The sequence below is a fragment of the Anolis sagrei genome, chromosome 1, assembly GCF_037176765.1.
Source record: "Anolis sagrei isolate rAnoSag1 chromosome 1, rAnoSag1.mat, whole genome shotgun sequence".
NCBI lineage: Eukaryota > Metazoa > Chordata > Lepidosauria > Squamata > Dactyloidae > Anolis > Anolis sagrei.
This window is the reverse complement of record NC_090021.1, coordinates 230,532,329-230,543,536: the sequence shown is the minus strand read 5'-3', so window position 1 is coordinate 230,543,536 and position 11,208 is coordinate 230,532,329. Positions and strand designations below refer to the sequence as shown.

Below are 11,208 nucleotides of genomic sequence, written 5' to 3'. Positions count from 1 at the left end.
TTGCGGGGGGTGGGATTGCAACCGCCTCGCTGCGCCCTGATTGGCGGGGAAACCGATCAGTCAGCAAGAGGTGTGCCAGCCAAGGAAGCATCTACACACTGGAGAATGAATGCAGTTTGAGACCCATTGTATTTACAATGGCTCAGTGCTATGGAATAATGGGAGTTGGAGTTTGCTGGGAGAAGGCTTGTAAAACTAAGATCCTAGACCCAAAGCGGTTAAGCCACAATATTATGTGGATGCGGAGGGCCTAATGCAGAGCCTGAAGCAGGGGCGGGGCTCTCTCTCTCTCTTTTGGGGAGGGGGGGCTGGGGGGAAAGGGGCGTGGTTACGAGGCGCGCGGCCGTAGAGTCTACGGACGGAGGCGTGTCCTTTCCAGGCGCCGTGATAGGCTGTTCCAGTCCCGGGTCTACTTTGCATGTGGCTCGCGATTGGCCGGCTGGGAGGGAGGGAGGCGGTGGGCGCGCGCTCCAGGGCAGGCGAGCGTCTCGCGGCCGGTCTGGAGGGGGCGTCGCGTGCCAGGTTTGAGCCATGGTGCAGCTGCAGCAGCAGCAGCAGCAAAAGGAAGAGCAGCAGCCTGGGCGATCGTGGAGGAGGCGGCGGCTGCCCGGGCTGTGAGCATCGGAGGGCACCTCCACCAGCCGGGATGGGGCGGGGGTGGCAGCCGAGTCTGCCCCGGGCTCTGGGTCGCCTCCTCCTCTTGCTGCTGCTCCCGCCACCGCCGGCATTGTCAGCCCTTGGGGATCGCCCCTTGCAAGTGCTGCACGGTAAGACTCGGGGTGCTCGAAATTGAGGGGCTTTTGAGGTCTCACCGTGACTGCCTCTGCTGTGCTGCTGCTTTCTGGGGGGCCTTCCACCCAGCCCTATATCCCAGAATATCAGGGCAGATAATGTGGGATTTCCTGCCTTGATATTCTGGGATATAGGGCTGGGTGGAAGGGCCCTAGGTTGGCATAGGGATGGTAACAGCGGTCCTTTGGCTCCTTCGGTCCCATATGGTAAGGTGCAGCTTGCTCTGCAAAGCGCTGGCTTGGTTTCTTTTTCGTTCCCTCCATCCAAATCAACTCTCTTCTCTTTGGAAAAATCATCCTTTCCAAAGCAAGGTATCCCAACGTCAATCAGTGGGCTTCCATGGCTGAATCGTGGTCTCCCATTGCCTTGGGGGGGGGGGGGGGGGTGGGGGTCGTCTACACTGTATGATGAATGCAGTTTGGCCCCACTTGCAATGCCGTGGCCCCCTAATACGCCCAGGGGCGGCTCAACCCATTACGCAAAGTAAGCATTTGCAGTATAGTTGATTTTGCCCAGGGGCGCTCTTGAGGCAATCTTGGGGGAAAATAGACCTTGACATATGCAAGTTGTAGTTACTGGGATGTATAGTTCACCTACAATCAAAGAGCATTCTGAACTCGACCAATGATGGAATTGAACCAAATATGACACACAGAACTCCCACGATGAACAGAAAATATATATCAGTGATTGGTTGGGGGGGGGGGGGCGCCAAAATACTATTTGCTTACCGTTGTAAGTTCTCTAGGGCCGCCTCTGAATACGCCCACCTTCTGCAAAGGCTGTCTGTCCCCGTTGCCCTTTCATCGGAGAGCTTTGAGTGCTTCCAAACCATGCAGTACCTGCCAGTAAGTCCTACATCACTTGGAAAGACGAAACAGGACCCTCTCAATAGGTCCTGCATCACTTTTCTGGGAAAGATCCACCTCCTCTACGCCCCACTCGCCCACAAATATGGGTTGTGCCCCGTGTTACCCTTCCCTTTCTCCTTTTTGCTCCCTGAAAATCCCTCCCCTTCCAATGCCATAGAAGGGTGGGTGGCAAGCTCTTTTCCCTTCTTGGAAATGTAGCACATGCTCCTCTTCTTCCTTGGCCTAACTCTCGCCTTTTTGTGTGTCCCCGATTGAGGATCCAACCCCCTCTGGAGTGATATTGTCACCATTTTGCGTGGCAGCCCAAGATGCTAACGTCACAGCCTTATCAGGGTCGCCTAGCTCCCTCTTTCTCTCCTTCTCTGCTTTTTCTTTCCCGCCCCCTTTTTTACTTCCAGAGTGGATCTCTCCATCTCCCTTTTTCCCTCCCCCTTCCATGTTTTCCTTATTAATTCAGTCCCTGACGTCATGCTTTTGCTGGGCCTTTTTCTCCATCTTCCTTGCTTTCCCGTTTCCAGCTTTTGAGCCAGCTGCCTGTTGCAAATGTCAGCTGCACCCTTCCTGCTTTAACTGGGCTTCCTTTTTCTATTAATGCTGGGATTCCTTCTAGCAATGAGCATTGATGTTTCTTCCATCTTTCCCCCTCACCACACCCCTCATTCCCAACTGAAAGCCCACACAAAGTGGTGAGGAAGTGCATCCCAGTATCCTTCCTGGCTCTGCTTATGGTTTTCTGCTTCCTTGTTTGCAGAATTAATCTCTAAGTCAGTTTTGTGAGACCGCAGCTGGAATTGGCACAGTTGGTTCAATAAGGCTCTTTGTTTGGCTGCTCTCAGATTGGGGCAATTATTTGGTCCTTCAGATTGTGTTGGACTGCATCTTCCATCAGCCCCAGCCCAGGATAGCCAGCGATGAGGAGTGTTGGGAGGTGCAGTTCAGCAACATCTGGAGGACCTTGCTTGGCTCATACTTGTCCTATACTCTTGGGTTGTGTAATTCAGCACTAAACCAGGCATGCAATTGAAGAAGATGGATGGATAATAACGTCTTACATAGACTTCAGAATTCAAGTAACTAGAACTATCAAACAGCCACAAAAAAGAAGTAATGTAGTGCTTTAAGTAAAATACTGTGTTTATAATATAGTAAAACTGTGTTACATTAAATTCGGCTTGTCTTTATTTGCTTTTAATTATTGCAATATTAATATTAAGTCGATATAGTAAAACTGTGTTATATTAAATTCAGTTTGTCTTTATTCGCTTTTAATTATTGCATTTCAATATTAATATCAAGTTGATATGAAGTTTATAGTATAGGATATAGTATCAGTTAGGGCTGTTTTTAATAGTAACTCTCAAGCAACCAGAAACTATTTTTGTCTGGCATCTACCAATTCACATGGGTGCCAGTTAACTGACAGTCCACTGTAAAAAAAAAAACTGTTATAAAAGGTTTTCATGGCCGGAATCACTGGGTTGCTGTGAGTTTTCGGGGCTGTATTTTTATTTATTTTTATTTATTTATTTGGTATGCTTGTATACCGCTAATATCTCAGCCTGTGCGGCGACTCATTGCGGTTTACAACATGTTAAAATATACAATTCATTTAAGCATATAAAATTAAAATAAAAATACATACAAAAAACATACACAGTATTGGGCCACCAATACAGATCGGGACATCTCATAGTTAAAATCATCATCCAATTCGTTATCTTGATTGCTAATCCATGGTCAGATAAAACATCACATCGAAGGTCAATTGAAGACTTGCTCAAACATCCAGGTTTTTAGTTTTTTCCTAAATGCCATTAGCGAGGTGGCTGATCTTAATTCAGTAGGGAGGGCATTCCAAAGCCGGGGGGCCACCACAGAAAAGGCCCTATCTCTCGTTCCCACGAGCCGCACCTGTGAAGCAGGTGGGATAGAGAGAAGGGCTTCTCCTGAAGATCTAAGGGTCCTGGTGGGCTGATAGGCCGAGATACGTTCGGATAGGTATGTAGGGCCAGAACCGTTTAGGGCTTTAAAGGTCAAAACCAGCACTTTGAATTGGGCTCGGTAGCTAATCGGTAGCCAGTGAAGCTGGTACAGCAGAGGAGTTGTGTGCTCCCTGCGTCCAGCCCCTGTTAATACCATGGCTGCCGCCCGTTGGACTAGTTGGAGCTTCCGGGCCGTCTTCAAAGGCAACCCCACGTAGAGAGCGTTGCAGTAATCAAGACGGGATGTAACCAGAGCGTGGACTACCGTGGCCAAGTCAGACTTCCCAAGGTACGGTCGCAGTTGGCGCACGAGTCTTAACTGTGCGAATGCTCCCCTGGTCACCGCCGAAACCTGGGGCTCCAGGCTCAGCGATGAGTCCAGGATCACACCCAAACTGCGAACCTGTGTCTTCAGGGGGAGTGCGACCCCGTCTAACACAGGCTGTAACCCTATACCCTGTTCGGCCTTGCGACTGACCAGGAGCACCTCTGTCTTGTCTGGATTCAATTTCAATTTGTTCGCCCCCATCCAGACCGTCACAGCGGCCAAGCACCGGTTCAGGACTTCGACAGCCTCCTTAGTAGCAGGTGGGAAGGAGTGACAGAGTTAGACATCATCTGCGTACAGATGACACCGCACTCCGAAACTCCGGATGATCTCACCCAGCGGCTTCATGTAGATGTTAAATAACATGGGGGACAGTATTGAACCCTGAGGAACCCCACAAGACAAAGGTTGTGGGGTAGAGCAGGAGTCCCCCAGTGACACCTTCTGAGACCGACCCTCGAGGAATGACCGGAGCCACTGCAAAACAGTACCTCCGAGACCCATTCCCGCGAGGCGTCCCAGAAGGATACCGTGGTCGACGGTATCGAAGGCCGCTGAGAGGTCGAGTAGCACCAACAGGGACACACTCCCCCTGTCGAGCTCCCGACGGAGATCATCCACTAAGGCGACCAAGGCTGTCTCGGTACCATGTCCCGGCCTAAAGCCAGACTGTGCCGGATCTAGATAATCCGTGTCTACCAAGAATGCCTGGAGTTGTGAGGCCACCACACGTTCCATGACTTTGCCCAAAAAGGGAAGATTGGAAACAGGCCGATAGTTTACCAATTGAGTGGGGTCCAGTGATGGCTTCTTCAACAGCGGTTTTATCACAGCTTGCTTTAAGCTGGCTGGAAAAATGCCTTCCCGAAGGGAGGCATTAACCACCACCTTAACCCACTCGGCCAATCCCCCTCTGGCCTCCTTTAGAAGCCAGGATGGGCAGGGGTCTAGGATGCATGTGGTGGCTCTCATCCCTCCAAGCACCTTGTCCACATCCTCGGTTTGAACCAATTGAAATGAATCCATCAAAATCGGACAAGCAGATGCTCGTGTTACATCCTCAGAGACTGCCGTTAATGCGGCGTCCAGTCCAGAGCGGATCAAAGCGACTTTGTCTGCAAAGAACCGAGCAAAAGCTTCACAGCGAGCAGCCGAGTCATCAGGGCACCCATCCTGAATGGTGGGTTTTAAAAGGCCTCTGACAACTCGGAACAGTTCAGCCGGACGGTTCTTTGCAGACGCAATAGTGGCCGCGAAGAAAGTTTTCTTAGCGGCTCTTATTGCCGCGGCATATGACCTTAAAAAGGCCACAAACCGTGTTCGGTTTGACTCGCTCGGATCCGAACGCCACACGCTCTCTAGTTCCCTCTTCTTTCGCTTCAACACCGCCAGCTCCTCAGTAAACCAAGGGGCCGGTTTAGATCGGCTACTTGAGAGGGGACGTTCTGGAGCGATCGTGTCTATTGCCCTGGTCATCTCCCCATTCCAGAGAGCGACCAGGGCATCAACAGGATCACCAACCGCGGTGGCGGGAAAATCCCCAAGAGCCATCAGGAATCCTTCCGGATCCATAAGCCTCCTGGGGCGGACCAATTTAATAGGTCCTCCACCTCTGCGGAGGTTAAGGGGCGCAGTAAGTCTAAAGCTGACCAGGAAGTGGTCGGTCCATGGCAACGGAGAGATGGATAACTCCTCAACACCGCCACCTTCCTCCCATCCCTGACAGAAAACCAAGTCCAATGTATGTCCAGCACTGTGGGTGGGGCCAGATACTTGTTGGGACAGACCCATGGTCGCCATGGTAGACATGAAGTCCTGAGCCGCTCCCGTTAGGGCAGCCTCAGCATGGACATTGAAGTCCCCCAGCACAAGCAGCCGCTGGGACTCCAATGCCAGGTCCGAGACTACCCCCGCTAGCTCAGGTAGGGAGACTGTAGTGCAGCGAGGTGGACGGTACACTAACAGAATCCCTAATCTGTCCCGGTCACCCACCCTCAGGTGGACGCATTCAAAATTTGTTGACTGCGGGATGGGGGTCCTGGTCAGAGAAATAGAATCTCTATAGACTACTGCAACCCCGCCTCCCCGCCCTCCGGATCTCGGTTGATGCTGCACAGAGAACCCGGGTGGACAAAGCTGGGTCAGATTTACACCTCCAGCTTCGTCCAGCCAGGTTTCCGTGATGCACGCCAGATCTGCCCGCTCATCCAAGATTAAATCCTGGATGACAGTTGTTTTGCCGTTGACAGATCTGGCGTTCAACAGCACCACTTTCAATCCCGAGGGACCGCCATCCTGGTTACACCTGCTTACCGTATCAGGAGACCGATTTGGGATTACTAAAGTTGTTCCACGTTCCCTAGGCCGAATTAAAGGTCTCCTTTTCCCGTATCTCCCCTTCCCCACCACGACTTCTATGGGGGCTCCTCGGTTAACGGAAGCCTCTCCCTCCTCCATGACGCATTTGGTGCTTATACTAATAAACCAGGGATCGTTATGGTTTACATACGATGTTATAATTGCATTTTGCCATAGCTTATCCTTCCAGGTGTACTTCAGTCCCGTTAAGCTATATTCAAGATCCCTCGCACTATTCCATTTATCCTTACCCACATATAAAATTAGCAACCAAGTCAACAGCTGCCAAGGAGCAGATGGAAACATGGGTGGTAGAAGTTACACACAGTTAGAGCAGGGATTACGCTGTTAAATTACTGATGGTGTTTTAACACAATATAATAGAACAACAATATAAATGCGATGGCTTAATAACCCAAGGTGTTAATTAAAATGCGTCATGGAGGCCTGCATCGGTACTAGCTATACAATCAAGATTAAAGTGCTGTAGTTGGCTAAATGCACCGAAAAGTCGTTTAAAGTGCTAGTGGCATAAAGTGCAAGATCAACAATTAGTAAAGTGCACAAGGTAACCAACTGGTCATGGAGTTGAATTAATTAGCAATTAGCAATAAACAAGGATGGTCCACACAATCAAAAGTCAAACAGACGGAATTAAAAACGATGGTCAACACAGTCTATCTAAGATTCTATCTGAAATTGGAAGCAACGAGATGCCCAAATGCCAAAATGCTGGGGCCAGAAGATGGTCAACACAATACTCCGGAAATTGATGGTTGGCAAGTGAGATGTTAGAGATCACATGCGATGGCGGCAGTTTTCAATAAGGTGGTGGAAAGATAGTCGTAGCCAGCGGCTAGTGTTGGTTCTGTTTTCTAATTGTCCTGCAGGGTAAAACACTTCCAGGCCTGCTAAAGGTCATATACTTAGATGTTAAGAGGGCTGACCAAGTCCTGGACAAGCAGACCAAGCCTCAAGATGGCGGTAGCGCGTTGGAGGGCGATGAGGCCAGCGCGTTGGAAAGCTGGCCAACAGCCAGCCCTCAAGATGGTGCGTTGGAAGGCTGATCAAGGAATAGGGAGGGAACAAATTGTGAGCTGACCGAAAGCCAGAGCGAAGGCAGCCAGGACAACGGAGGCCCAGAAACCCAAGGGGCCAGTCAACTGGAGCAGCAACGTTCCCTCTCGGCTCCGGACAGTCCTCCTCCCCGCAGCCGCGGAGAACCAACAGTAGCGGCGCAACAGCCTGGCGAGCCGCCAGGAAGGCCGCCAAGGTCGAAAAGCAAGGCCGCAAAGGCCGCAAAGCAGTCAGCAAAGGCCGCAGGGGTCGCTCCGCAGTCGGCAGCCGGCTCCGGATAGGCCTCCTCCCAGCAGCCACAGGAAACAGCAGTAGCGGCAGAATGACCCGGCAAGCCGCCAACGGAAGGCCGCAGGGCCAAAAACGGAGGCCGCAAAGGCCGCAAAGGCCACAGAGCAGAGCAAGGCCACGGAGTCTTCGGTCCGGCGTCAGCGCGTCTTCGGTCCGGCACGTCCTGGAGCCCGGGCCGACGCGGCGAAGCGTGTCCCCGAGCAGGCACGGAGGGATGGTACTCGCCCTTCGCCCGAGCAGCCTCAATTCCGCCCAAACGCCAGAAAAGGTGAGCAGGGGACGGCGTGCGGTCAAGGGGAGTGAGGAGTAGGGAGGGAGCAAGTTTGCAAGTTTGCAAGCCACGGGCTGCAATGGTGGCTGGCCGCTCTACCTCCTTCTTCTTTCCAGTTCTGCCTCTGTCTCTGTCGGCGCTCCTGCAACGCTCCTTCAGTTGTTTCCCCAAGGCCACCTTCGTGACCCTGGATTGACAACTATAGGAGAGGTTTTCTGTGACCCAGGCTGCCGAATTTGGATGGTAAACTTCTTTTCCTCTGCAGGAGCTAAGGTTCGCTGCTCCTACCACGCCACCATCCTACCGGAACTCCCGCCATCTTACCGGGACAACAAAGAGCAGCTGGGAGACAGCAGTTTTAGAGCCTCCTTCTCTGGCCTGCTTCGCTCACTGGTGTAGGAGTGAGTAGCCAAGACACCTTCTTTCTCCTGTTCTTGCAGGCAAAGATGTTAAACAAAGAGCAGCTGGGAGACAGCAGTTTTAGAGCCTCCTTCTCTGGCCTGCTTCGCTCACTGGTATAGGAGTGAGTAGCCAGAACACCTTCTTTCTCCTGTTCTTGCAGGCAAAGATGTTAAACAAAGAGCAGCTGGGAGACAGCAGTTTTAGAGCCTCCTTCTCTGGCCTGCTTCGCTCACTGGTCTGTATGGCCATGTTCCAGAAGCATATTCTCCTGATGTTTCACCCACATGCTGGACATTTCACAAATATATAAAACTCCACTTGCCTAGTTTTCAACAGATCTCACAACCTGCCATAGATGTGGGTGAAACGTCAGGAGAAAATGCTTCTGGAACATGGCCATACAGCCCCGAAAACTCACAGCAACCCAGTGAGTACAGGTGTGAATTTTTTATATCTGATGATGGGTACTCAATCCTGAGAAACTCTGTTTTAAGTGGCGTTATCTGACAATTCTTCATCTTTTTAGATGAGGTTTGGCAATTTGTGTCTCTTCAAGATGTTGAATTTCAACTCCCATTGTTCCTCTCCACTAGCAATGCTAGCTGAGGCTTGTGCGTGTTACACTGACAACATATGGAGAACTACATAATTTCTACCTCAGTTTTAAGACCATGAAAGATTTTTGCTTGTCTGTTTGAGGGAAGAAACTGTTTCCATATGGAGTTGTTGCCTGTATATTCTGTGTCTGAGAAGGAAAGTAGTGCTGTGAGGCATTAGTCCCTGCCCTGTTGTTGCATTTTGACATAGAATGATTGTCTGAGGTCACCGTTTTCTTACTATTTGAGTTACTAATGGAGTCCTTTGCTCAGCAATTTCTTGACCAGGGAGGCTAAATTGGGGATATGGTGTTGAAATGAGAAGATATTTCCTTCCACAAGATGATGGCTATATGAAGTGTGAGTGGATAGCCAGGACTGTAATGCAGGGGAATAACAATTGCAGGAGGGGGGGGGGGGAGTGTTGTGGTGGTATGTATGTTGTAGCCCCAGATTTGTAGTGAAATGGAAATAGGAAGATTATTTATTTATTTATCATATTTATACCCCACCTTTCTCAACCCTGAAGGGGACTCAATGTGCCTCTCTAATAGGCAACTATTCAATGCCTTAAAACAACATACAACTAAAATAACCATTTAAATTTAAATAAATATACATTAAAACATTTTAAAACATTACATTCACTATTAAAACCACGCCATCCACAGTTGTAATCTGAGGCCATTCCAGTAGTCATTGCACATATTCCGTACCCATCTACTGCACTACAATTCTTCTCCAAAGGCTTGATCCTAAAGTCACATTTTCACCTTCTTTCTGAAGGCCAGGAGGGAAGGGGCCAATCTAATATCACTGGGGAGGGAGTTCCACAGCTGAGGGGCTACCAATGAGAAAGCCGTATCTCTCTCCGCCGCCAATCGCATTTGCGAAGGAGTCGGGACCGAGAGCAGGGCCTCCCCAGAAGATCTTAACCTCCAAGATGATTCATAGAGGGAGATACATTTGGACAGGTAAGTTGGGCCAGAATCATTTAGGGCTTTATAGGCTAAAGCCAGCACTTTAAATTGTGCTCAGCAGCAGACTGGCAGCCAGTGGAGCTGACAAAATATTGTATTTGTAGAATCTAAAAGAAGTGAGGTGGCTAGAAAAGGAGGAAATGTGGTAGACCTGTGGGCAAGATCTGTATCCTGTTTGGTCATGTCTCTGCCATGAACCTAAAAAGCAAAACCAATCATGTTATCTATAGATACCTTGCTGACAATGTGTATATCTGCCTGTTGCATTTCAGAATGGTCCTGTGCTTCTTCTCAGGAGGTCTCCTTTTTGTTGTGGAGGTCTAAGGTGTTAGAAAAGAAACCTTTGGCTAGAGGTGTATCTATCTACAGTTATAGCAGTTTTATACCACTTTAACTTTAAAGAATTCTGGAATTTGTTGTTTCATAAAATACTTGGGATTGTAGACCAGCGCACACTAAACATCACTCTGAACTATACATCCCAAGGTGCCCTGATTTAATCTTCAGCCTCTTTTTTAATGGTTTCTTGAAATTTGTTATTTGAGGGAATTCTAAGTACCTGACTAGACTAAATAGTTCAGAGCAGCATTGAAAGGTTTGTCCTTCCCTTTGGCAGATTACACGAAGTTATTACTGCCTAATGAGTCTGAAGAAGGTCTGAAGACAGAAATATTGATCTTGCTGCTTCCTGTTCAACCACTCTCAGTTTCTAAATACCTCCTGTTTTAAGTTAAAGGTCTGTTTTAATCCAGGTAGGAGGAAGAACCTTTGGCAGCATGAGTCTATTGCAGTGAATGTGACAGATATGCCTTTCCTCCCTGTTTTAAAATATATTAATTATTATATCTCGGATATTCAGTTTATATACAAGCAATGGTTTTACAATCTGCTATTATCCATCCATTTACTAGCAATGTTCATATTACCATGGATTCATCTAGTTTAGCCATTTCTTGCTTACGCATATTTTTTCCTGATGTATTTGCTGATGGGAGCCATGGAGTGATGTAGTGGTTTGGGTATTAGACTAGGGCATTGGATTTAAATAACTACTTACTCATGAAAACCCACTTGGTGACCTTGGGCAGGTTGCACTTTCTTGGTCTCAAGCAAAAGCAAACCTCCTCTGAACAGATCTTACTCCCTTAGAGTCATCATAAGTTGGAAATGACTTGAAGGTATTCAGTAGCAACCTTTTGGATAGGTTCTGCTTGTTGGTTTATTGTGAGAATTGTAATTTTACAAGAGCGTAAGATTAA

The 11,208-nt window shown here is 49.0% G+C and overlaps 1 protein-coding gene across 1 annotated transcript in view; it reads left to right on the top strand.

Moving 5' to 3' along the window:
• Positions 1-406: 406 nt before the first annotated feature.
• Positions 407-11,208, top strand: part of PTPRN (protein tyrosine phosphatase receptor type N) — a 57,663-nt gene continuing 46,861 nt past the window's right edge. Inside the window, exon 1 of the mRNA XM_060772955.2 lies at positions 407-767. Coding sequence (XP_060628938.2) covers positions 419-767 — 349 coding nt within the window. The 5' untranslated portion in view covers positions 407-418. The remainder of the gene's footprint in view (positions 768-11,208) is intronic.